Source organism: Limanda limanda, chromosome 5 (assembly GCF_963576545.1).
Source record: "Limanda limanda chromosome 5, fLimLim1.1, whole genome shotgun sequence".
In the NCBI taxonomy this organism is placed as follows: Eukaryota; Metazoa; Chordata; class Actinopteri; order Pleuronectiformes; family Pleuronectidae; genus Limanda; species Limanda limanda.
The window spans coordinates 3,550,697-3,577,560 of record NC_083640.1 but is presented as its reverse complement, the minus strand read 5'-3'; the positions used below and the strand labels follow the sequence as shown (position 1 = coordinate 3,577,560).

General features: G+C 41.0%; 2 protein-coding genes across 2 annotated transcripts in view; one reads left to right on the top strand and one right to left on the bottom strand.

Annotated features, from left to right (window-relative positions):
• The window catches only part of bmp2k (BMP2 inducible kinase), a 42,148-nt gene extending 39,006 nt beyond the window's left edge, over positions 1–3,142 (top strand). Inside the window, exon 16 of the mRNA XM_061071548.1 lies at positions 1,091–3,142. Coding sequence (XP_060927531.1) covers positions 1,091–2,580 — 1,490 coding nt within the window. The 3' untranslated portion in view covers positions 2,581–3,142. The remainder of the gene's footprint in view (positions 1–1,090) is intronic.
• A 2,624-nt stretch (positions 3,143–5,766) lies between these two features.
• On the bottom strand, positions 5,767–19,727 carry paqr3a (progestin and adipoQ receptor family member IIIa). Its single transcript, XM_061071551.1, has 8 exons — positions 19,571–19,727; positions 14,196–14,427; positions 12,482–12,644; positions 10,764–10,919; positions 8,172–8,369; positions 7,979–8,069; positions 6,509–6,674; positions 5,767–5,801 (listed from the first exon to the last, which is right to left on the bottom strand). The coding sequence occupies exons 2-7, from the start codon at positions 14,387–14,389 to the stop codon at positions 6,532–6,534; spliced, it is 945 nt and encodes a 314-aa protein (XP_060927534.1). The 5' UTR covers positions 14,390–14,427; positions 19,571–19,727; the 3' UTR covers positions 5,767–5,801; positions 6,509–6,531.
• Between the last annotated feature and the right edge of the window lie 7,137 nt (positions 19,728–26,864).

Below are 26,864 nucleotides of genomic sequence, written 5' to 3'. Positions count from 1 at the left end.
ATATTTGAATACAATAAAATACAATACAATAGAATAAAATAAAAAATGTTGAGGTAGAAAGAATAAAAAACAGAAACACAAGATAAATAGGTAGAGTACAGTCGTGTGTTTTCCTGGAGCTTCAGTCGAACCAATCTGTCCCTCAGCCTCTCAGCGTCCTCTGAGGTCAGAGACGTCTCTGAGCTTCTGTCTCGACGACACGTCTCTGACAGATTTCATCTTCCATCCGGCGAAGGGAGCAATCACACGCATGTTCTCACCACTTATTCTGGTCTGCGAGAGATCAGAGGGCCGGCGTGTAATCCGTGTGCGTCTGATTGGAGATGTTTCTGTTCAGGAGGTGAACATGATTGAAAACGATAATCTCCAGGTCACATGAAGCAGATCCCCTCGTTTTAGATTGTTCTGTCTTTTTCATTGTTCCGTCTCTTTTGCTTCCCGAGCGCTTTGGCTCCTGCGTCCTCGTGTCCTGCCAGTTTGAATCTCACGTGGAGGTTTGTGTCTCCGTGCTCACAGCAGGGGTCCTCTCCTCCCAACGCACAACTTCCACTGACGAGGAAACAATAAATTGGCTCATTGTGCGCGACACCGTTTATTTTCAGTGGAATTGGAGACTGTCCACTTGTTAATTAGACATTTTTCTAAAGTCTCTTGGAATTTAAATTGTTTTATTCATCAAATGCCAATTTTTTTTTGTATAGAATTTATAGAAATGCAGAGCGAGTTGGTGATTAGAGAACAAAGCTTTAGTTTGTACGACTGAAGCGAGAGACCGAGGGATTTAGATTTAAAAGTAATATCTTGAAAAGCGTCTTCAGCCTCTAAACTTTCACTCCATATGGAAATCTGTGATTCTCCTCCGTCTCTCCTTCTGGTTCCTTATCAGACAAACTGTTGGGATTTGGATTTTTTTAGAAGCAAAGTAATCCCGACTTCAGTAATACCACAAATACAGATGTCGTGTTGTAGGAGATGAAAACTTCTGCTTCTTCTTTTTCATCCTTTTGTTTTTTAATCTTTAATATTCAAACTTCTACAGAGGCCTGAGGTGAATTCTACGTGTCTGACTCTTGTGTTTGTGTTTCCTCAGGATCGACCCCGGTGACGCAGACTGAGCAGAGCAGCGAGGACGCTAGTGTTCCTCCTCCTCTTCCTCCTTCTTCTTCACCTCCTCCTCCTCCTCCAACTTCACCTCCTCCTCTAGTCTCGACCTCTACAGTCGACCTGCAGCCTCCTGAGGTCAAGGAGCACAAACCTCTCAGGAGGAGCAACTGCAGACCAGGAGAAGAGTCCGACAGCGACTTTGAGTCTGACCCTCCTTCGCCGAAGAGCAGCGAGGAGGAGGAGGAGCCGGAGGAGGAGCCAGGGGAGGAGCCCGAGGAGGACAGTGAACACGGAGACGACACCGAGCCGGAGACCTTGGGTCAGAGGCCTCTGCTGATGGATTCCGAGGAAGAGGGCGAGGAGGAGGAGGAGCACAGTTCGGACTCGGACTACAACCCCGGCAAGGTCAAAGGTCGCTCTAAGAAATCTGGTAAATCGGCTCCTGCTGCCACCAGGGGGCGCTGTGAAGAAGACTCTGTCCTGAGCCTCATCGGAGCTGCTCCGGAGGAGGAGCCTGTGGACGTGTTCGGGTTCGGTCCCTTCGCTGGAGGAGGAGGAGCTCCGCAGGTCGAACCTCCAGAGAACGTCTTCGCCAAAGCGCCTTTCAGACAAGTCAGCCACGAGCCGGGCGCCGCCGCCGAGTTCGATGTCTTCACCAAAGCTCCGTTCACCAGGAACCTCTCCATGTCGGGCAAGAGCGGCAGCGACGCTCCAACGGGCCACTCGCCGCCCGGCTCCCCCGAGGCCTTCGACATCTTCGGCTTCTCGCCCTTCCACCCGGGCTCCACGGCTCCGCCCCCGGTGACCTCGAGGAGCGCCGACGACATCTTCCAGCCGTCGCACGAGGAGCCGGCGAGTCCTCAGCAGCAGCGGCTGAAGCAGCGCAGCCTCCAGAAGCTGTCGTCACGCCAGAGGAGAACCAAGCAGGAGGCCACGGCGGGGGGGGGGAGCAAGCGGCACCACGGCACGCCCACCGGGGGGCGCAAGAGCAACAAGCCGAGCTACCGCACGCCGGAGCGGGTCCGCCGGCACAGGAAGGTCGGCCGGAGAGACTCCCAGAGCAGCAACGAGTTCCTCAGCACCTCCGACTCCAAGGAGAACATCAGCGTGGGCGTCACCATGTCGGAGGGGAGGGACAAGGGGGCGTGTCTGCCGGCGGGCGGGGCCATGGACGCCATCTTGGATCCGTTTGGAGCCAAACCGTTCCAGCCTCAGGACGGATCCCGGCTCAGCCAGTACCACGGCCCGGTGGACAGTAAGAGTGACCTGGGCTCGGCCAATGGGAGGAGCCGGACGGGCTCGCTGCACGCCGCTCTGGGAGACATCGGGGGGGACATGGATGATTTTGGGGCGGTGCCCTTCACGGAGGTGGTCGTCCCCAGTGGACCGCAGCCTCAGCCTCACCAGCAGGGGGCGCCATGGCAGCCGGGGGAGCTCGACCCGTTCGGAGCGGCACCGTTTCCCTCTAAACAGTGACTCGTCACCTTGTGTCTTCTAGCTCCGCCCCCTGCGGTTAGCTAATTTACTACGCCGCTCGCTTTTAATACGAAAGAACCCTGTGAAGTTCTTAGGCCCCGCCCCCTGCTCGCTGAGGCCTTATCGACGCTGCATCTCGACGCTAATCAAGACCGAGAAGAATCCGAACTCCTGCTCGAATGAACTGTGATCACAAGCTTAGCGTTAGCTCCTGGCGGCCTTTGGCTCCTCCCACTTGTCTCGGGCTCCTCCCACTTGTCTCTTAGCACCACAAAGCCTTACGGAGCTCGGCCCTGCCTTGCTGCACAGAACCTCGGGAAGTCTGACCCGGTCGGTTCCCTTCGGTGGAACCGGTTCCCAGTAACCACTTTGTTCCACCCCCCCCCTCAGACTTGTCTCTATGCATCAGTTCACAGTCGTCTTCACGCAGCCGGAGGTTCGTGTTGCACCTGGAACACGAGAAGGGATCGGATTCTTTTCCACTTCCTTATAAAAACTGTTTTTAATCAACTGTTAATTGACACAGGTTTAAATTTAGGCTCTTGACTGTTTACTTAAATTGGTTCTTTTCTTTTTGTTTTTATTAGCAGTAAACTTCTGTAAGTTCTGTTAATTCTCTCATGAAGAATCAAATCATCACATTCTGTTAGAAATAAAACACGAAGCCACGTTTGATCACTAGCTTTGGATTTTTGTTGTAATGTCGACTCCTCTGGAAACGTAACATCACTGCAGACACATTAAAGGATGAATGGGTTTTGCACCTTTTTTAGTTAATCGACTAATTCGACTGCATTTGATTTATTTTGTCAGCAAATCCATGAAAAGACCAAAACCAATTAATGACTTTAGAAGGAAATCAAAGTCGATTTGTAAATTGCTTTCTTGACGAGTTAATTGAAGACAGTTTCTCTCATCTCCATCTGTCAGATACAAAGATGTAACCTGTTGATGAAGCGGAAGACAGGTAACGAGTCTGGTTCTGTGTTATTTAGTAACTTTAAATGTTGTCATAGGTTATAAAGAATAACTTGGGGATAAACATTTATTCTCTTTCTTGTTTTGAGTTCATTAAAAACACAGATACTCGAATATCTGCTCAATATGAAGCTGCAGCCGTGTTAGCTCAAATTAGCATCAACACTGAGAACAGTGTGTTTTACAGCTTTTGGTCTTTTCATGGGATTTGACAACAGACAATAAGACGTCAGACTTTCCAACGAGGGAAATTCCACAAGGGGGAAAAAAGACAATATATCTGTGATTTAATATTCAGGTGATTTGTCCGACTGCACTTTTCATCCCTGAGTTCTTCCAGGATCTAAAGTTCTGTGATCTCTGAATTCACCTTCACGACCACTCGCACCTTTTCAATTAAAACCCACCAGGTGGCTGCGTTTCCACCGGTGGAACATTTCATACGACTCCATTGTTTTTCTTTCTTGTGTATTTGCTGTTTGGTGCAAATGAAGTAGATTCACCTCAGAGGCTGTGGATTCGAACACAAAGCTCGGGACACGTCTCAAACCAGGACACGGGTTCAGTTTATTTAGAGTCGAGTTCAGCAGCTTGTTGCTGGTACAATAAAAGTCAAAGATACAAAAGTTCTGCGGCTACAAAATGAGATTCAGACAAAGTCCAGGTTTTTTTTATCATAGAGAAAAGTCGTATCTTTACAGATCAGATTCAAAATCAATAATTTAAATACATCACAACAAAAGGAATCTTAAAACCAGAGAATACTCGAAACATTTAAAAACATTAAATATCACAGAGAACAAATGAATCTCATTCCAAAATGGGACAGTTTCCATCTGACTGGAGAAATAAACAAATTCATGGTTTAGAAATTAAGACTTTTCTTTACGAGAGCTTTAATGAAACGGTTAAGAATTTATCTTCAGTTTGGATTTGTAGCATTTTGGAACGAAGTCATTTAAAAAAAAAAAAAAGAAAAGAAAGTGTTGACCTTTGACATTGCACGTGACCCTAAGTGGAGAACAGGTTGAGTCTGAAAACACTGAGTTCATCTACAGTGGAAACTAAAAAGCAGAGTAGTGAATTCCTCCGGATCGACAGAGAAACAAGTCGCAGCTCAAACTGCAATCGTGAAGATTTAAAAAAAAGCTAAATCAGTGCTTGAGAATTTTTACAAAATAATAAACAACAGTGAAGAACTGATCTCCCCACCCCCCCCCCCACACCATGATATTCTTATGCTATCCAATCAGAGGTAATTTACTCTCACACCTGCAGCTCATGGTTTTTGTTCTACTCGTGTTCAAAGTACAAAGTTGTTCGTCTTACTCGGCCGTAAGAAACACACACACACACACACACACACACACACACACACACACACACACACACACACACACACACACACACACACACACACACACACACACACACACACACACACACACACACACACACACACACACACACACACACACACACACACACATCAATACTGTTCCTGTTAAAGGAGAAAAATTAATAATACAAGTATCGACAGAAAGTTGAGCTCTGTTTCTCCACGACAGCGTCTTTGGTTTTTCTATCTAAACATCGTGAGTGAAAGAAACTCAGAGTTTCACAAAGATTCTTATCGACGGAACAAAACAAATAAAAGACAAATAGTTTAGTCGAGTTTAACTCTGCGTGTTTTAACTATTTGATCTCACAGCACCTTAAAAACAAGTTGTAGTGAAACTAATGGAATATTTGAATTTTCCCTTTTCGGAGGCTGTTTTTAAAAGTATTATGGAAAGTCCAGTTCATTTAAATTAGTAAGAGCTACATGATGATTTATTTACAGGCACTTACAGAACTCACTTACAGGAATTCACTTCTAAGAAAGAGAAACGATCACTCGACTTGAACTCGGATCCTGAATCTGGTTTTGTGGCTGAAAAACAAAGTTCTGTGAAAATGAAAACACGTCAACGGCCTCGAGCTCTGGAGATTCTGTGATTTCAGTTTCATCTGTGACGATGTGGTAAAGAGGAAAAACTCAGTTCAGCCACTGGTGACTGTTTGAGCTCCGATCACTCGTGTCACCTCTGATCCTGGAGGTCACAGGTTCGATTCCTGATGCTACAGTTACTGTTTCCTCATCAGAGACTTGCAGGTAAAAACTTGCAGGTAAAAACGTGTTCCTCTGTTGGGACACTGGGATGTCCCAACATACGTCCGGCTTCTGTGCAGCTTCTCTCAGCCTGAAGAGAAAAGGGGAAAAACAGATTAACAATACTATAAATAATAAAACTATAAGTGCAACTTATTGGGAATATTCATTCAAGTTCGTAGTCAGAGTATAGTAAGTTGTAAACTAGAATCATCTCCCAGGGTCTGCCTCATATCTTTTTTATTCCAGACTCATGAGGATCTTTAACCTGTGAAATTTAATCAGCTAAAAAATTCCCTAAAAACAGACTTGAGATAAAAAGTCCAAGAAGCCAAACACAAGTTTTGTGAGTTCAATTTCACCTTTAACCATAAAAATGAGTTCATCACTTTGAGTCCAATTTGATGTTTGTACCAAATCTGGAGAAATTCCCTGGAGCTGATCTCAAGATATCATGTGGAAGAAAAACACAAACGTACTTTTGTTGATCCTGCAGTACAAATGAGTGTTTGTACAAAATTTAAAGAAAAGGCGTTCTTGAGATTCATTCACAAGAACGAGATGGACAAATAATTTGAAAACTAAAAAAATATATACAGCCACTGGCGTGAAGGAAAATTTTATCAAATCAAACTTGTTGCCATGAAAATACAGGACGAATAAATCAATGAAATCCAATCTATAAAAAACACCACCTGATTAATATTATGTTCTCCTCAATATCAGGGAGATTTAAATATAATCTAAACTACCTCCTTCCACATTAACTACCACAGTGACCAGGAAGCTTCTTCTTACCAGGCAGCAGCTGGTCGTGGTCACTACTCGTGTGGGGGGGCGTCTGGGCAGGGCTCGCTGTGTCTGTACGCCATGATGAAGCACGACGACTGGTGCCACCAGTACAACATCAGCACCAGCAGCATGTGCCACACCTGGTGGCTGGAGCCCAGGTAGTTCAGCTGACCTGCAGAAACAAAACAGTCAAATCCATCACAGGGTTTAGAACATAGGGTTAGAGAGGACGTTTGGATGAGTATGATTCATGTCTTTGTCCCAAAACTTGTAAATTAATGTTCATCTCTTGTCCAGAACTTTTCCTCAAGGCGACAATAAAGTAAAACATTTTAAAATCTTAACTTAAAGTTTTAAAATATACATTTGCAAGGAACAAATCGTACAAATCGTCCTTCATGAACATTTTATTATATATTCAGGGTGATGATTTTAATATGGATTTTTACTGTAAAAGGTTTAAATTCTCCTAATGATAAAATATATCACTTTTAGAAGCTTCTCTGTTTTCTCCCTTCACCACAAACTGGGCTTTTTTTTACTTTTACATTCACAAAGAACGTTTGTACACACAAGATAAAAAAAGAAGTCTCCCTTCAAGTTTTTTAAGAACTCCACCTTTAAAAACCATTCTGAATGTGACAGAGATGCTAATGATTAAGAACGAGTAATTAAATAACATGAAACTTATCAAAAAACACTGTTCATCAGGTTTAAATGCTCTAATGATAAAATATATCATTTTTAGAAGCTTCTGTGTTTTCTCCCTTCACCACAAACTGGGCTTTTTTTTTTAACTTTGACATTCACAAAGAACGCTTTTACACAAGATAAAAAAAGATGTCTCCTTTCAAGTTTTTTAAGTTCACCACCTTTAAAAACATTCTGAACATGACAGCGATTAAGAACGACTTATTAAATAACATTTCTCACATTGTCCACTTTTATAAACTTCTGTGTTTTCTCCCTTTACCACAGACTTTGGGCTTTTTTTTTTCACTTTTACATTCACAAAAACCTTTTTAAAACACAAAAGGAAAGAAATGCACCAAAAAAACATGTCTCCCCATCAAGTCTTTCAAGTCCTGCAGCTTTAAAAACATTCTGAATGTGACAGAGATTAAGGACGACTTATTAAAGAACATGAAACTAATTAAAGAACATGAAACTTATTAAAGAACACTGTTCATCAGGTTTAAACAACAACAGAGGAAATGAAGAAGCCGGCTCTAAAGATAAAATATATCACTTTTAGAAGCTTCTGTGTTTTCTACCTTCACCACAAACTGGGCTTTTTTTTTTACATTCACAAGATAAAAAATGATGTCTCCCCATCAAGTCTTTCAAGTCCTGCAGCTTTAAAAACATTCTGAATGTGACAGAGATTAGAAAGGACTTATTAAAGAACATGAAACGTATTAAAGAACACTTATCATCAGGTTTAAACCACAACAGAGGAATGAAGAAGGGTCTCACCTGGGAAGTAGCGTTCAGGAACTTTAGAAACGTAGAAAATTAGAGCCAACGCTGCCAGGAAATACATCCCCAGGATCCGAGGGATGAACGCCTGAGGGAAGGAAACATCCATTTAACTGATTTTTGAACAAACCAACAACATGTCTGAGCCGTTAATGAGGACTTGGTGGTTTCGGTGGGACCACAGACTGACCTGGACCAGCTCGGAGGAGAACCCCCCGGTGATGCAGATCCAGTGCACCGTGGGGATGAGGCCGTACCCGGCCACCGAGCAGAAGACCAGCGAGCGCAGCTGCTTCCACTGCTTGCTGAGGTAATGAGGATGAATCTGAGCGAAGAACACGGCGAGGATCATGGCGAGCACCGTCACCAGGTACACCTGCCGCCAGTACTGCAGGGAGGGGGGGGAGAGGTCAGAGGTCAGAGCACTGCACCTTTTAATGAGCATTCTCACTATTATTGATAAATAATCATGAATCTAGATAATTATATATTTGTTGTAAACCAGAAAACTGTTTTTTAACCAAATCAAACAACCAAACATCTAGATCACATCAAAAAACACCGTAAATTAATTCAAGGGCTGGGCAATAAAACTAAATCATTAATTATCATAACAGAATTTTAATGAGCATTAATATAACAAGGGTTAAACAGATCAATATGTTTATACACAGTGTGAGAACAGGAGGTTTAACACAGAATTCATTTAAACACAGAATTCATTTATCAGGTTATTGTCATTTGGAAACGTTTTAGACCACAAGCTTCACTCTGGAGCAGAAATCTGTCTTTAAACGAAAAATAAAATATAATGTGACATTTATTATAATCTTTATCGATATCGACTGAAATTTACTTTTTATTTTGTGATAAAATTTCCTGGACGGATGATTACAAAACCTGGTGGAAGGAAAGGACCCGATCGTGGGGGAATACAGGTTTTTCTTTTCAAAGTTTTATTACGATTAATTTGTGGATCTGGTTGAAATAATCAGATATTTTTAGTGGACTGATATTTCTGACTGTGGAAAATTTGGAGCAGAACTAGATAAAAACCCTGATTTAGAGAATTTAAATTCACGAGGGAGACGTTGGGCCTCGGCTCAGATTTCTGGAGGTTTATTTTATTTCCACATCCACTTTCAGTTGTGATCATACGTATAAAAAATATAAAGCAATCTTCCGATCTGCACGTGATATATTTTAAACTGGTGTAAAGTCTGAGAGTAAAGTCTGAGCAGCTTTGTCTCGGTCCCGTCTGGACACGTCTGTGGCTGTCGGCCTTCGTCCAGTCACACGTCCTCATGTGTTGAGTCCTGCTGAATTTCACAGTGAATAAATTTGCACCAGGAACGAGAACCCGCGCTCGGCCGCAGCCAAATCTCTTGAATCTCCGAACAGACACCGAGTCGTCTCCTCCAGATTCTGCTTCGCTACCAAAAAGACGAAGGAGACGCACGAGTTTCACTGGCTAAATATAAAGAAAAGCAGGTTTTCTTCTGGGACTTGGCTTTGCTGCAGGAGTGGAGGAGGAGCCACCCAGCAGCGGAGCCCCAGTCTTGGCAGTGGACGGGTGGGGGGGTGGGGGGGGGCCTTTTCGCTGAGACGGCTCCCAGACTTGCGAGCGTCATATGGTGGCGAGCAGGAGTGACGGGCGCCGCTCGGTGAACGCAGCCATCTGGTTTGAGCTGGAGCAGATTTCAGCTGCGTTCTGGGGGCAAAATAACTTCGGCGCTTCCAACATGCGGAGGGGGTGGGGTGGGGTGGGGGGGGGACAGCGAGCGGAGCGGTGGAGCGGAGCGGGCGCCAAACGCTTCAGGAGGAAGAAGAAGAAGATGGTGGGCGGCTGGAATGAGGAGCTGAAAACTGGCTGGTGTCATCGGAGGCTGGGTTCCAAACGGCGAGCGCGGCGAAGGTGTCGCGCTCGCTGATTCACCGGGAACAACGAGTCCATCGGCAGAGTGCGGGCGCCGCTGCAGCTTTAATCAATTACTGCTGAGAGAGAGAGAGAGCGAGAGAGAGGAGAGAGAAGAGAGAGAGCAGGACGTGCAGCGGAGACGTCTCCGGGGACGGACGTGGTTAAATGTTAAAGTCGGAGCCGTGACGCTCTCACTCCAGTTCTTTGTCTTTTACTCACAAGTTGTGTTTCAGATTTACCTGAAGATGCAGGTTTTATTAATTAATGTTTGTCTTATCTCAGGAAGAGATGATCCGGGTTTATCACATTTACATGGAAATTAATTATATATCCTTGTATCTTTAATATGCAGTTTAACAGTAAAAATAATTCGCTCGTCACCGATGATTTCAGCAGCGAATCGTACTGGATATAATATTAATATTCATTTGTAATTTATATATAGTTTTTATATCATATAAAGTTTGTTTTAACTTTCTAAGCTGACGTCAAATCACATAAACCACTTTAATTTTAACAGGAAAAAATATTACAAAAATGGTCACTTTTAACATGAAATGGGTATAAAAATAATAATCTGTATTTAGTCTGATTATTATGGTTCAGCAAATGAATGGTGTGATAAGAAATATCAGTTTTACTTTTGAATCTTATTTATTCCAACTTCCTTTTCTCTTTCTATTGTTTTCTGTTTTTGTTTGTGTGACGTATCATTCGTTCTCTTCATTTTCAATAAAGAAGAGATCCTAAAATGTAAAAACAATTATCCATTATAGTCAGTATTTCATTATAAAGCTTTTTTTTGAGTACATCTGATTTGAGTTGGGACGGATCAGAGAAGTTCAGATCTGAACCTGAACTCACGTTATTACAGTAGAAGGTGTAGAAGACTCCGGGGACGTAGCAGCCCAAGATGCCGATGGAGACGCCGGCGTAATCCAGCGCCATCCAGCGGCGGCTGGTCTTCTCCGAGCGATGGCAGCAGAACAGGTGGTACCCCACCGAGCACAGCATACACAGCTGGGGGGGGGGGTTGGAAGAGGGAAGGAACAGGATGTGACATCACAGCAGCAAAGGACGTGACGTGTGAATAAAAATAAGAAGTAGGTGATTCTTAACAAGACTCTGATCACAAGTGGACGGCTTCAAAATCATCACACTTCTGTTTCACAGAGATAATAATGAATGATTTATGATTTTTATGATGAAACCTGGGGAAATGAAACTTTGTCTCTGAAAATATGGCCAACGAAGTTTATACATTTCAAAGGGGACTCAGTAAATTGACTGGTTGTATCTCCTTTAATATGGGTCCTAGAGAAATGGTTCTCATTTAGTTTTAAAGCTCGGTTCCATCTCAACATGTATCTTAACAACATGTTATCCCCAGAATAAAAATAACAGCATTATAAGAGATTAAAACAGTTAAATGTTGAATTGTAGAAAAAAAGTGTTTTGTTTTTTAATTCAACACATTTTTCAACACTTCTAGAAAGTCTGATCTTTGTTCTTTTGAACCCTTGCTGAGATATCATCACTTCTCTGAAAGGCGTTCACTTCACTAACTATTAAAAAAGGTTGTTCAACAGCATTTAGAAGCAAAAAGCTCAATTTAAAAACACATTTCCAAGTTATTTCGGTTCCATAGGTTTCTCACAATGTTAATAACTGGCGTCATTATGACACAGATCTGATCCAACAAGTTTGTTAACTAAGAATAGTTGACGAAGGAGAGGCAGGATCACTGTGCTCGTGTTTATAATAGTTCATCATACTGAGGGATTAGTTAACAACATATGGATTTAAAGAGTCTCATGATGTCATCATTCCTTAATAAGACTCTGATCACGAGTGGACGGCTTCAAAAATCATCACACTTCTGTTTCACACAGATGAATGATTTATGATTTTTTAAGGTGAAATAGAAATGAAACTGTCTCTTAAGATACGTGCTGAAGAAGTTTATACTTTTAAGTGGGACTCAGTAAACTGACTGGTTGTATCTCCTTTAATATGGGTCCTTGAGAAATGGTTCTCATTTTGATTTAAAGATCTGTTCCAGTTCCATATTTATCTTAACAATATGTTGTCCCCAGTATAAAAACAACAGCAAATTCAAAAACGTTATCAAGAGTTCTGGAAAGTCTGATCTTTGGTTTTTGAGTCCTTGCTGAGATATCATCACTTCTCTGAAAGGACTTCACCTCGTCAACTATTTATAATGTCTTTTCAACAGCATTAAGAGCCCAACAATTCAAAATAAAAACACAAGTTATTTTGGTTACATAAGTTTCTCACGATGTTAATTATTGGCATCATTATGAAACAGATCTGATCCAACAAGTTTGTTAACATGAGAATAGTTGACGAAGGAGAGGCAGGATCACTGTGCTTGTGTTTATAAAGATCCATCAAACTGAGGGATTAGTTAACAATGTATGGATTTAAACATGATGTTATGGTTCATATGAAATCAACCCTGTAATCCTCAAACAGGTCCGACAACGATCATCTAGTCACAATGGAGAAATGTGATTAACGACGTGATGACAGAAGTCAGGAGGGAAACTTTGCTCCTGTACCTGGAAGCAGAAGAGTGCGATGGAGTAGATGACGTAATCCTCCTTGGAGGCGCCGAAGCCGGGCAGCACGGACGCCATGTTGTAAACCCCGAGGAAGAAGAAGAGCAGGAAGCCCAGCAGGTGGCTCCAGATGTTCACCGTCTCATTGGACAGGATGAAGATGCTGCACGTGGGATCGAGAAACAGGATTTATCAAAATCAGATAATTCACATAAAATCATCTCTTACTTACTGAGACTGAGATCAGTGATTACAGTGGCACAGACCATAATATTTAAAGTCACACATCCTCATCCTGTGAGAACGTGAACAGAATCAAACCCTCTACTCTGACTGGCGCCAAGAATAAAAACTACTTAATAATTTAGCTGCTATTTGTGATTGTTTGATTAATACAATGTAAATCAATCTAAGACATTGATGGAAAATAGAAACCACGTCTGTTTTATGAATTTGAATCGAAACAATCAAATCTCCAGATAAACACGTAAAACCAATTTTATTTAAAGAAGTAAAAAACACTACGTTTTACACGTTGTCGACTTAAGATTCAAAATTGATGTTTCCAGATTAATTTTTACGTTTTGATTTCTGTTTTAAAGTGCGATTTCTATCAAAGGACTTACAATTAGTGAGTATTTGTATAGTAGACAAAAAAACGTGTTGTTTTCAAACCCATATGACAAAGAAATGCAATTGAAGCTCCATATTTAACAGTTTAACCGTACAACTTTATTATAAATAAATACAAATACAGGAGTTCTACTTAAATAAACAATAAAAAGGAAACTGCTGCAAGTGCAGAAAGAAAGAAAGGTTTAAGATAAATAACTTCCTCTTCTGTTGGAAACAATGTGTATTGGAAAAATTAACTAAGTTTGGTTGAAACCAATTTTGTAGTTGAAGAGTAACATTATGCATTCCTGTCTCTAATGACTTTATGACCTGAGCTGTTTTATGGTCTGAACTGTTTATGACATGAGAACTTTTTTCCACTTGTTTACCCTCCACAGGAAGGAATGTATGTTTTTCTTATCTCCTTAGGAAACATATGGGAATCAGCTGTTAATGTTTAGTTTCCTTCCTGCGCCTATGGAACCAGTCTGGTTTGGTTCAGAGAGAAAGTCCTCCTATATAAGATCTGTGGATTTGAATGTTCTCTATCTTCACTCTGAGATCCTTAGGACTCTCGGTGTGTTGATCCTTTCTGCAGAAAGACACTAATTAAATACACGTAGATAACTTCGTTCCAGATTTCCATCACACAATGTTCTGCAGGTTTTAGTTTGTTTTGAGAGAAGGAAACTGATGAAATAAACTTCTCACAGGAGCGGTGAGGAGAAAACACACATTCTCTCCTGCGATGTTACGATATAGAAGGAACGCTTGCTGACTTCAATGCTGCTTTCCCCTCTAACTTTATAATATTGTATTTTAAAATTAAATGTAGATAGCCTGTTATATATTTTAAGACCAGTGTCGTCTGTGTGAATATGAGAATGAAAGAACAAGGAAATGTTTTGGACAATCTGAAGTGGTACACAGCTGTTAATATTGAGGTGATATAATATATAGTAATTGATTTTCAAATCATGAATACTGATGTCTGTAAATACACACTTAAATATATTTCTTGCCTTTTGAGTACTTAATGCTTCATGTACTAATTTCTAGATTTTTATTTTTTATTCTCCAGTCCATGGAGCTGGTTCACCTCTTGATGCAGAGCCTGGAGGGCAGGTAGGCTCTGTATCCGTCTGTGATGTACGGGTTCTCCCTCAGGAACACCGGGATCTGCTCGTAGGTGTACAGCCGGATTCCCCGGGGCACCAGCACCGGCCAGTACTGGTACCCGCCCAGCTCGATGTAGTGGCCGGTCTGGGCGTTCTTCTGGAGCTTCTGAGGCATGACTGGGTCCTGAGCAGGCGTCTGACCTGGAGTCTGACCTGGAGATGAGGAGACAGATCAACTCTGGGACTGGTGCTGATACATGTTGGTCAGAAGAACCGGCTGAACCAGGTTCACTGTCCATTTGAAGCAGGAACAAGTGAATACACTTAGTGACACTGGGTCTTAAAGGGGACATAACATGCCCATTTTACCGCAGGTGATATGGTTCCTTGGGGTCTTAATGAAATGGCTGAAACATATTTTGGTCAAAATACCACAAGGATCGTTTAAAACAGCACCCTTTCTACCCTGTCTGAAACAGCCCATAGTCGTAATCCCATTGGACGCACTCAAGCGTATTGTTTCTGACAGAGAGGAACCATAACAAATCGCGGGAGTTGTTTTTTTCCAGAGTTTTGGGGACGGTAGACATGCCAGATACCCAAATTAACGTGTAGAAGCACTACAAAAGTGGAATTTTCATTGTATGTCCCCTTTAAAGCATTTATTTCAATACTAGACTCAATTGGTTTTAGTCAGTGTGTGCATCAACCTACTCATTGTTGTAACCACACACTTGACCTTGTGTTATCATACGGTGTCAAAATTGAACATTTAACAGTACTTCCGCGCAATCCAGTACTATCAGACCATAATTTAATAACCTTCGATTTTTCACTATCTGAATATATGCCACTAATAAAAAACTCATTTTCTAGATGTCTACCTGATAGTGCTGTAGCTAAATTTAAGGAAATAATTCCGATTACATTTAAACCCGTATTATCCGTCGACATAAACAACAAATTCTTTAAAAACCCGAGCTCTATTGAGATTGACCACCTCGTAGAAAGCTCTGCAGACTCATTACGATTAACATTAGACTCAATAGCGCCTCTAAAAAAGAAATGTGTAAAACATAGTAAATTAGCTCCGTGGTATAATTCCAAGACACATGAGTTGAAACAAATATCAAGAAAATTAGAAAGGAAGTGGCGCTCCAGCAACAGTGTTGAAAATCTCCTAGACTGGAAGAGTAGTGTTACAGAATATAAAAAGGCTCTCCACAAAGCAAGAGCTGCCTATTACTCAAAACTAATAGAAGAGAATAAAAACAACCCCAGGTTTCTCTTCAGCACTGTAGCCAGGCTGACAGAGAGTCACACCTCCACCGAACCCAGTATTCCTCGATCCCTAAATTGCAATATCTTTATGACCTTTTTTAATGATAAAATTCTAACTATTAGAAATAAAATCAATCATCTCCTGCCCTCAATTGGCACTAATACCCTCCCAACAATAGAGATCTCAGAAACGGCTGAGAATCCTTCCCATTATTTAGACAGCTTCTCTCTGATCACCCGTGATCAGTTTACCAAAATAGTCTCAGGTTCTAAACCAACAACCTGTATTTTAGATCCGATTCCAACTAAATTACTTAAAGAAATTCTGCCCCTAATAGATAATTCGTTACTTAACACAATCAATCTGTCATTATCATCAGGTTATGTACCACAGTCTTTTAAAATAGCTGTAATCAAACCCCTACTCAAAAAACCCACCCTAGACCCAGAGGTTTTAGCAAATTACAGGCCAATATCTAATCTCCCCTTCCTATCTAAAATCTTAGAAAAAGTTGTAGCCAATCAGCTGTGTGAGTTTCTCCAGGAAAATAATATATATGAAGACTTTCAGTCTGGGTTTAGAACCAATCATAGCACAGAGACAGCCCTGGCAAAAGTCACTAATGACCTTCTAATAGCTTCAGATCAGGGACTTGTGTCTGTCCTCGTTCTGTTAGATCTCAGTGCAGCATTCGACACAATTGACCATCAAATTTTATTAGAGAGACTAAAACAGTTAATTAACATTAAAGGAACGGCCTTAAACTGGTTTAAATCTTATTTTGCTGATCGCTCCCAATTCGTTCAAATCAATGATGAGTCATCGGTGCGCACCAAAGTTAACCATGGTGTCCCACAGGGGTCTGTGCTCGGCCCAATTTTATTCTCATTATATATGCTTCCACTAGGAAACATTATCAGGACACACTCGGTAAATTTTCACTGTTATGCGGATGACACCCAGTTATATTTGTCAATAAAACCTGATCAAAGTAATCAATTAACTAAACTTCGAGCATGTCTCAAGGACATAAAAACCTGGATGACCCGCAATTTTCTCTTATTAAACTCAGATAAAACAGAGGTTATAATACTCGGCCCTAAACACCTTAGAGATACATTATCTAATGATATAGCTGCGCTAGATGACATTGCCCTTGCTTCCAATGACACAGTCAGGAACTTGGGAGTGATCTTCGATCCTGATTTGTCCTTTAATAGTCACTTAAAAGTAATTTCTAGGACCGCGTTTTTCCACTTGCGTAATATCTCAAAAATCAGACATGTCCTTTCGCAAAAAGATGCAGAAAAACTAGTCCACGCCTTTGTTACATCGAGACTGGACTATTGTAATTCATTATTATCAGGCTCCAGCAGCAAGTCGTTAAAGACTCTGCAGCTGGTCCAAAATGCCGCAGCACGTGTCCTGACGAGAACTAAGAAAAGAGAGCACATTTCTCCAGTATTAGCATCGCTACACTGGCTTCCTGTTAAATCTAGAATAGAATTTAAAATTCTCCTCCTCACCTTCAAGGCCCTTAATGATATGGCACCTCTTTACCTTAAAGAGATGTTAGTTCCATATCAACCTACTAGAGCACTCCGATCCCAGAACTCAGGTTTACTTGTTGTCCCTAAAGTCTCTAAAAGTAGAGTAGGAGCCAGAGCTTTTAGCCATCAAGCCCCACTGCTGTGGAATAATCTCTCACTTTCAGTTAGGGAGGCAGACACGCTCTGTTCGTTTAAAAGTAGACTCAAAACCTTCCTTTTTTATAAAGCTTATAGTTAGAGCTAATTTGTGCGATGTTCCAAATTTGATTAAATGGCAAAAACCCCTGATGATGCTAAGACGCACAGGGAATTTATGACACAAGACACACGGAGCTTCTCTTTCCTGCTTCTCCTTCCTTTTCTCCATATTTATCACATCAAGATAATTCTTATCTGATCAGTACATGTTACTAACTTGACCCATTTTCCCGGAGTTTCTGTGCCTTAGCGCCCGCGGATGCAGGGCCACAGCTGTGGCCGCACCATGGATTATGATTGTGGATCGCGTGTCGGAGGTCGCAATGGTGGATCCAGTTCGGTGGATTCTGTATCGTGCCAGCTGATCGTCGTTGTAATGGAGGATCCTTTGTCGCGTTGGCATCGGATGATGAGGGACCACGACCGAGGCGGCAGCTGATAATGGATTCTAACTGGCGGCGGTGGACAATGACTGTGGATTATAGTGGATCCCATCCTGATGCTGGATCGTGGTCTTGCTGCTGGCCAGAGACTGTGATTGCAGCGGGACTGCCTGACACATAGTATTGAAAAATGTTTAGCCTAATGGATGCTGCTAAAAATCCTGATGATGTTTTCTTACACCTGACATCTATTGCACTTCTGTCCGTCCTGAGAGAGGGATCCCTCACATGTGGCTCTCTCTGAGGTTTCTACATATTTTTACCTGTGAAAAGGGTTTTTAGTAGTTTTTCCTTACTCTTGTTGAGGGTTAAGGACAGAGGATGTCACACAATGTTAAAGCCCCATGAGACGAATTGTTATTTGTGAATGTGGGCTATACAAATAAAACTTGATTGATTGATTGATTGATTTAAAGGGGACATATTATGAAAATACAATTTTCATTGTATGTCCCCTTTAAGGTGACGCTGAATTCAACAAGTGAAAAACAAAAGAATAAAGTCCAGGAAAATCTGATTCTCTCCATATTATCTGTCAATTATTCTCCCTGCAGCATTAGACTGTTACTTTTTTTACTACTGTATTATCCCTCCTAGTGTTTTCATATTTATATATATTTATCTTGCTCATGGTGTATTCATCGTTCTTATATCATACAATATCTCTTAATACTGTAATATTCCATATATATTTCTTACTGTACAGATCTTATTTATTTACATATTCACTTTTAATATGCACAATACTCTGCACTTTTACGGGTTTTTTTGCACTTCTGGTTAGATGCTAAACTGCTTTTCGTTGTATAAGTACTTGTACTGTGCAATGAAAATAAAGTTTAATCTAATCTAATCTATTATATTATTTGTTATTAGTAATGTGGTCCATACACTTTCAGGAAGTTGTAAAATAATCAGTTTCTCAAACCGCGAGAGGACTTCCTCAAATGTTTTGATTCGGCCACAAACATAACATGTTGACTTTAGTGTTATTAGAAGAGCAAAGAAACTGGAAGATGTGTTTATATTTAAAAATAACAGCTTAAATCAGAGAGTTATTACTTTATTGCATTTTAAAGTATCTAAAGAGTTGGGGATTTAATTTAATTTTCAATTTAGAACTTGATTACAGATTTGATTAATCGATTAAAATCAGAAAGTTATTACTTTATTTCATTTAAATTTAGTTAAGATAATTTAGTTTAGATATCTAGTTTAGATACATTTAAAATAAATAAAAATATCTAAACTTTTGGGGATTTAATTGAATTTTCACTTTATTACTTGATTACAGATTCAATTTATCGATTACTTGTAGCCTATTCATTAGTATTATAAAGTTGCAGCCACTTGCATGTTGGAGGAAAAAGCCAAACTCCATTCAGAAACTTGTTGATTTGAGTCTTAACCACTCACACCCATAAAGTATTTATTTAATAAGTCTTATTATTCAAACTTTAATTTACAGAAACACCTGTTGCTCCAATCGGCCCCAAACAAAAACCCCTAAGTGTTTATGTATAATGGTGAAAACCAAGAGTTCACTCGCTAATCTTCGCTAATCTTGTGTTAACCTGCTCATTAGAAGCGGCGGAAACTGGATCAGATATTATGAGTTGACATCTTGTTGACGTGACGCGTTTCCCCCCCCCAGCCTCCTTTTTTAAGCCGATTAAAGCCGAAGCGGGAGTTGAACCAGGAACCATTTTAACCTGGGTCGCATCTTGTAAATATCATTGTATCTGACCCGGTTTATCTTAAAACTGCAGATTTATCAACGAGGTCTGGAAACTGGAAAAGTGGCTCGACTCTGGTGCGGGTCGGGCTAACGATGCTACATGCTAACACACGTTTAGAAGCCGATAGATTAAAAACTAACTCACCTTTTATTCCGCTCTTTGCTCAGTTAGCGACATGTTGGTGTTCTTAATCCATGTGATCATAATGAAAACACGAATTCACGCTAATTCAGAATCAACGCGACGTTTTTACAACTTTCAGCTGGAGCATCTTCCAAATCACCGGTGACGTCATCAGCCGTGGACCTCACACTCAGCGTGGCCGAGGAGCGCCTGAGTAAAAAGAAAACAAAACAGCAGTAGCAGCAGATTCTGATCAGAAAAGATAGATAATCAATACATGGAATATTGATATGAACTCAACTGGGCAGAGCTGATGAAGACCACGATGAAGAGGAAATATCCAGACAGTTTGTAAGCGAGCATTGAGCCGTGGAGCCTAAAGACTTTTTCTGTTATTATATTTAATGCAATATTTCATCATCCCAAACTTTCAGAAAATCAGCAAAATAAAATAATGTATTTCTATATAATATTTAGCATGCCACATGGTTTTAAAGTGAAGAAGAACATATTCACAACATTCTCTAAAGTAAATAAGTTACTCTAAAGACATTGAGGATAATTAACATATTCCAATATCATAAAATAGTTTAAGTGTCTTTTCTCATCTTAATGTTCACACTGTTCAAACATGATTTGATATTATTTGACTTTGCTGCAGAAGATTTGCCTGCGTCAACATACGTCAGACAGGAAACAGTGACGCTCTTCTCTCATAATTAAAATGACTCATAATGATTTCTGTCTGTTGATTGGCTAAATGAAATCATACAAAGGCCTCATATTAGTATTTTCATATATTATATTCAAGAACTTGCTTTACAGCCATTTGTGTTCTACTGCTATACTCGTTACTTTATTCATTGAGCTCATTAATATAATCGAAATTTATGTTGTATTTGTTTAATTCTGACAGATTTATCAGAAGAAAAGGTGTGTCTTTCTTTCTTTTCTCTGCTTTGTCTTGCAGCAGTGTTGTATGTAACTGTATTGCAATAATCTCATATTCCTATATACATATATACACTCTAAAGTATCTCTTAATGTATGTACTTCTGCTGCATGGGGTAGGCTGGCTGGGGGTGGGTGGGTCTTATTGTGGGTAGGCGTATATCCATAAAATTTGTGATGTGTAATTGTATAATTGTATTGAATACCTAAAGAAAACCAATAAAAAAGTGTTAAACATAAAGTTTATGGTTAATCTGTACATTTTTAAGCCTCAGTTACATTTCTTTGTCATAAGGGTTTGAAAACCACATCTTCTGAGAATGTCTACACATACCAGCTGAGTTATTGATATTGGAAACTGTTTTACATCCTAATAGAATCTAATATTTACACATCTCACCCTCAGACCACAGCAGTTTGTGTTAATATAATATTGGGAATCCTGAAATGTCACATGACACACACAGCCCAGCCCTGAGTGATGCTGGAGTTTGCAGGTGAGGCCTGTGGTTCCTGTCGACCTACGGCTGCAGCTCCTCTCCTCCTCCTCCTCCTCCTCCTCTTCCTATCCTCCTCCTCCTCTCCTCCTCCTCTCCTCCTGCTGAGCGACTGTGTTACATCCTCCTGTCGCCGACTGTCACCAGGAATCCTCGTCAGAGCGCCGGCTCTCCACCGAGCTCTCAGGTGTGAGAGACGCTGGAGGATTCCCTCAGGAGCCGAGTCACACTCGCTCGTCTCTCGGCTGTTTACACCCGTCTTTAATTGCCTCCTTCTCGAGTGGAAGTGGCTTCTTCATTATCACTTCTAATGCACCTCTCAGCACATCCACTGTGGCAAAGTGTCAGCTGCCAAGTTAAGAGAGTAACTCGTGCACGGAAGAGGGCGAGCAGCGAGAATCCCCTGCTGCTGCGGCGCTGCTGGAGTTAGTAATTGATTATGTGGGTTTAGAGTTGGCAGTAATTTACTATTAATGATTTTTTAACAGGAAAACATTGAAACAGGCAACACACAGAGAGGGAGATTTACAGGTTGTCTTCTACTTTAGTTTTTTGAATAAGGAAAATATTTATTAATGTTCTAAAGCAGGAGTCCGTGAAATTCGATTTGATATTTCGACACATTTCCAGATTACTCTTGAATATCGTGAAAAATATATATAATAACAAAAATATGTCTAAAATAATATAAAGGTGCTGGTGATCATGAGGTTAAACTTAAGTAGACCTCAATTGTTTGTGTGATATTGTATGATTATCATTTGTGACATATTCTGCATTACTTTGTCATCTTCCCTCTTCAGTTGTAGCCCCAGTTTGTGTTGATTGTTATTGATCACCGTTACTTTAACGTTCTCTCAACATGTCAGCTACATGTCTGTACATTTAAGTCATGAACGTTATATATTGATGTACATATGGTTCTGAGATGCAGTACAACTACAAACTGCATTTTAATTTTGTTTCCAATTCTTAAGCACTGAAAATCAACCGTTTTTGTTGTTTTTACACAGATTTTTCTAGATTTGTTTGAGGTTTTTAAATAAAACCAACATGGAAAACCAAATGTTATAACTTCCTTCTATCCACATGCACACACACAGTGGGCCGCGGATTACTTTCTAGTCAGAATGGTGGTCCCTGGGACAAAACCAGTTGAAAACCCCTGTTCTAAAGAAATGTTCTAAAGTCTGAAGCTTTGTTTTGATCCTTATGACAAATTATTTAGTTACAAGGACATAAAACCCAAAGTTATTGAAAGTGAGTTTGTCAACAAGGCCAAAATCAAAAATCTGCCAAAATGTCCATTCAGAGAGTTTTTTAAACAGACTTATTTTAAGTGGTGTCACCTTCCTCCTCTCTCCTGCTCTGTGTTCTCTGGACTCTGACGGAGGTTTTTCATCCTCCCCCCCCCCCACACACCACCACCACCACCACCACCACCTTCTTCCTGACTCCTCCCTGATTCACGGTGACAATCTGTCCTCGGCCCTTTTGCTTGAATCTTTTGTCTCTGATTGCCGTCCTCCATTTTTCTGTCGGACTTAACGCAGAGAAATGTTCCTCCGGGTGTAATGGCGGCGTGTAATGGAACATGAAATTAAAGCCCCGGCTACTTATACCCTGAATGTTTCCTATGAAAGCAGAGTGTGATTTGTGTATCGGACGTTTCCCCAGTGTTGAAATATCACATTTGTGATGATTATTGCAGTAAGCGTTTCGTATATTTCCCTGACTGTGGATGCGTACGAGTATGAAATGTGCCATAAAAAGACGCCGCATTACATCTTAATTGAAGCTGCCTACTCCGTCTTGGCGAGTCCTTCCAAACCAGGCGCCGTTAGACGGGTTCAAATGGAGACAGACAGGCCCCGGGGCCGCCGGCGTCCTCTGGGAGTGTCAGGGTCATCGATGAAGCGGCGAGCTACAGCGGCGCTCTCTCTCCTCTCTGGCGCCCGCCCTGCGTTCACTGGCACATCACGTTATGGTAAACACATTAGATCTTATACTCCATGTTAAACACATGCTAAACTGACTCTAAGTTACTGCAGAGAGGAGGAGGAGTTAACGACACGTGACACGTTTCCCACCACGTCCTCGCCTCCTTTCTGCACCAAGATATAACTTTTTATATCTCGTATATATCTGTTTTGCATTTTACTCTTTATTTTTTTTTTTAACTTACATTTTTATTAAACTTTTCTTAGGCATGGTACATGGCACATTAAACATGTTTCTTTATACAGGAACAAGTAGTATATGGTTGAGAATTGACTCTAATAACAGACTTCGCACATATTTGTCTCAAAAATAGGCAGCTATTACAAAACAAAGTGAGTACATAATGATATCCACTCATACCTTCATTGCATACCTGCACCCCCCACCATACATGATATAGCATACATCATATAGACATGTTGCCGAGGTATACAGTATTACAGGATCCCACTTGGGAGAAACACAGCAAAACAATAAAACCAGAGTCCTAGTGGGGATCATTATTCCATTTTACTCTTTATTTAACTTTTTATATCTTGTATATATTGTTGTTTTGTTTTATATACAGTTATTTCTTTCTCATGTGAAGTACTAAGAAAATCCCAACTCTTGACTTTTAACGGTTGTTTTCATTTTTTGCAGAGTGAATGATTCCTTGATTCTTTTATTTCAATAAATGTTTGTTCATGTGCTGGATTGAGACTTTGAACATAAAAACCTGGTTCTGATTTTAACTTTTGCTTCTGGAATAGCAACGAACGCACGGACAACACAACGATGTGAGGAAATGAAAGTCACCCATGACTTTTTGTCTTTATGCATTGTGTTTTCATTTTTGTGCAAAAAACGCCAGAGAGCGAAGTTCAGGAGCTGAAACTGTCCGGATTTAATATGTGTGACAAATGTCCTGAACTTTTCAAGGTTTTATTTTCCTGAGTATCGTCCTTGATGAAAGAACAATTTGATGGAATGCACACAGTGGGACAAAAGCATATCACAAATACTATAAAAAAGGAATGTTATTAATTACTGGGATGTTGCAAAGAATACCTGGAGTAATATCAATACCCACAAAATTAAGATGTGATGGCTGAGGGATGAAAACTTCATTGATTGTAGAGATTACACCTGTAAACCTACTTGGCAATAAATCCTTTCTGATTCTGATTCTGAACACATCTGATAAAACTAGGGTTGCAAAGGGGCGGAAAGTTTCCGGTAAATTTCCGGAAACTTTCCATGGGAAGTTTAGCTCGGGAATTTTGGGAATTTTGAAAAAAAAAAAAAAAAAAAACGCAAATTAAACGCTGAGCAATAAAAACATCATTCAAAACTCTATTTTAAAGATGTATGGAATGCAGCACACACTGCACGTTGAATTTCAACCCTCCACTGTGCATTCTTCCATCACATGCACAGATAACTCCCAGCATGCTTCACTCTACAGCAGGGCTATTGAGGCCTGCTGTAGAGTGCAGGACTAGTCAGGTAAGTTTCCATGATATTACTGGGAAAATATATTAGCATGCTGATTGAGGATTGTTCATCTGTTCATCTAGACTATTTCCATTCATTTATCCATCAATTGTAAAATATGTTTACAGACGATTCCAATTGTTTGGCTAACTATTTATATCTCTGGCATTGCATTAGTGTTTTTTTACAAACTTTTTTCTCATCTTATTCTACAGAACAATGCCACGTGCACTCTCTCATGTGTGGAGACATTTCACCCCATCCAATGTAGAAGGAAAGGCTGTGTACATTTGCAAATACTGTGCAAAGACCTATGTTAAGAATGACACAACGATGCAGAAGCGTATAGTCAAGTGCCCAAAGTTTCCTCAGGGCTCAAATCAGCCTATGACAAAACAAAATGTTGATATTTATGTCTGTATATGACAAGGTAAATACAGTTAGTATAAATTACCCACAACATTTCCTGTTAATTCCCGTTAATTCCCGTATATTCCCGTTAATTCCCGTATATTCCTGTTAATTCCCGTATATTCCCGTTTATTCCCGTTAATTCCCGTATATTCCCGTTAATTCCCATGGCAAGTTTCCAACTTTGAATATTCCCGGGATTTTGCAACCCTAGATGAAACCTTGAATTTAAAGGGTTAAAATCTGTATTTTCCTCTCAAACCCTCGACACAAAGCTCTGAGGCTTCGCTGCCGGCCCTCGCCAAATGTGAGCTCGCCTGGCGTGCCAAGACGAGACAGGCCCTTTGCGAAGCTAACACGGCCTCGCGGCGGCTTGAGCTCGTCAGCGGCCGGCTGGTCTCATTGGCTTTATTTATAGTCGGCGCCACAAGACATCTGCTGGAGCCGGGACTCTGTCCTCTGCGTCCACACAGCACCGCACAGAGGGAGCTTGTCAATGTTTTTTTCGAAGGCAAAGTGTTTGCGAGGGACCCCGGTCATGGGGGGGGGGGGGAGGCGGTGGCGGCGGCGGCCTCCTCTAATAGGACGGGTGTCCCCTCCGATCGCTTCCTCTGCGGATCTGATTCACGCCACCGGAAGACAGAGGGAGGTTTCACAGTTTGTCGAGTCCGTGTGCGTTCGCCGATGTTTACTCGATGTGAGAGCTGTTGTTTGTTTGGTGTCTTCAGTCTGGTCGTCACTCGACACTATTTTGGGAACGCTGACACTTGGATGCAGCTCGCCACTCGTCTGATGCGACCTCGCCTTTTCCTCCCTCCCCCCCCCACCACCCTCACCCTCCCTCCCTCCCCCTCTGTCGTGTCACACAGAGTTTCTCGTCCTCTCCCGTCCTCTCTTCACATCGAGGACGTCTGGACGTCTCGGGCCGACCGAGCTTCAGGCCGTGACACAAAGTGCCGGGGACAGCTCGCTGTTCTCTCCTCAGAGCTGGGGGGGGGGGGGGGGGGGAGTCAGTCGGCCACATAGTGTGAAAATACTCTGTGGACGTGTTCCTGAAAAGAAGCAACCTGAGAAATCCTCCGTTACAAACAGCAGCACTGCAGGAGGACATCCGGTGAATGTAGGATCTGTATTCAGGCTCACACAGGAAGTACTGGTTTGGTGAATGAAGACGTCCAATCAGTCGTGACTATATGTTTAAACTGAGCATTAATATAAATATATAAATGTTAAATGGGAATCAGTTTCTTCAGATTACAACTTTAGTGGAGCCCAGTTCGGCTCCCTGAGGAACTCCACCTTTAAGTTCTCATCAGACTCTGACGGCTCATCCATGAAACTATGATGTTAGAAATCTATAAAGTAGAAAAACAGGTCAGAATTTGTCACAGATTTCTGTTTTAAATCCAGATTTATAACTTTCATCCCATCGAAACATCAACGACTGGAGAAGAGCAGATCTGAGCGTTTAAAACAAACCACTTTAGCTTTTTACCAAATGAAACTGAAAAGTAGGAGCAGGATTTTGCAGCTGAGTCCGGTTTCTATCTTCAGGTTTATTTCTGTGGATGATAAGGTGAAATTCCATAAACTAACAAACCTGATTCTCTATAACTTCAATTTACCAGCATTGACAAATAAACTTTTAGACAAGTGGATATTTGTCTAGATGCATCTTTTTCTCACTGAGGAAAATCCTCAAAGACACAAAATATCCAGAACATCTTAGACTATAAATTAGGTTCCCATTGAAAGTATAGATTCAGTTTGCACCTGACAAGGACTTATTACTATATTAGTCTTTAATTATGGATTCTATACACTTTACTTTAAAGTATGTAACAGCAGTTTGGTTTTATTTCCATATATAAGATAATATTATACTTATAGTTGCAGATGTGGTTGTAAATGAGCTGCTGAGCTGCAACATAACACATTTACACTCAAAATATGTATTTTCCATGTCATCAAATAGTCAA

Coding starts and splice junctions, on each gene's coding strand:
- paqr3a (XM_061071551.1), bottom strand. CDS start 14,389: ATGCCTCAGAAGCTCCAGAAGAACGCCCAGACCGGCCACTACATCGAG. Junction 10,920..12,481: donor TCGCACTCTTCTGCTTCCAG/GTACAGGAGCAA, acceptor CCCCCCCCCCAG/CTGTGTATGCTGTGCTCGGT. Junction 8,370..10,763: donor ACACCTTCTACTGTAATAAC/GTGAGTTCAGGT, acceptor CCCTCCCTGCAG/TACTGGCGGCAGGTGTACCT.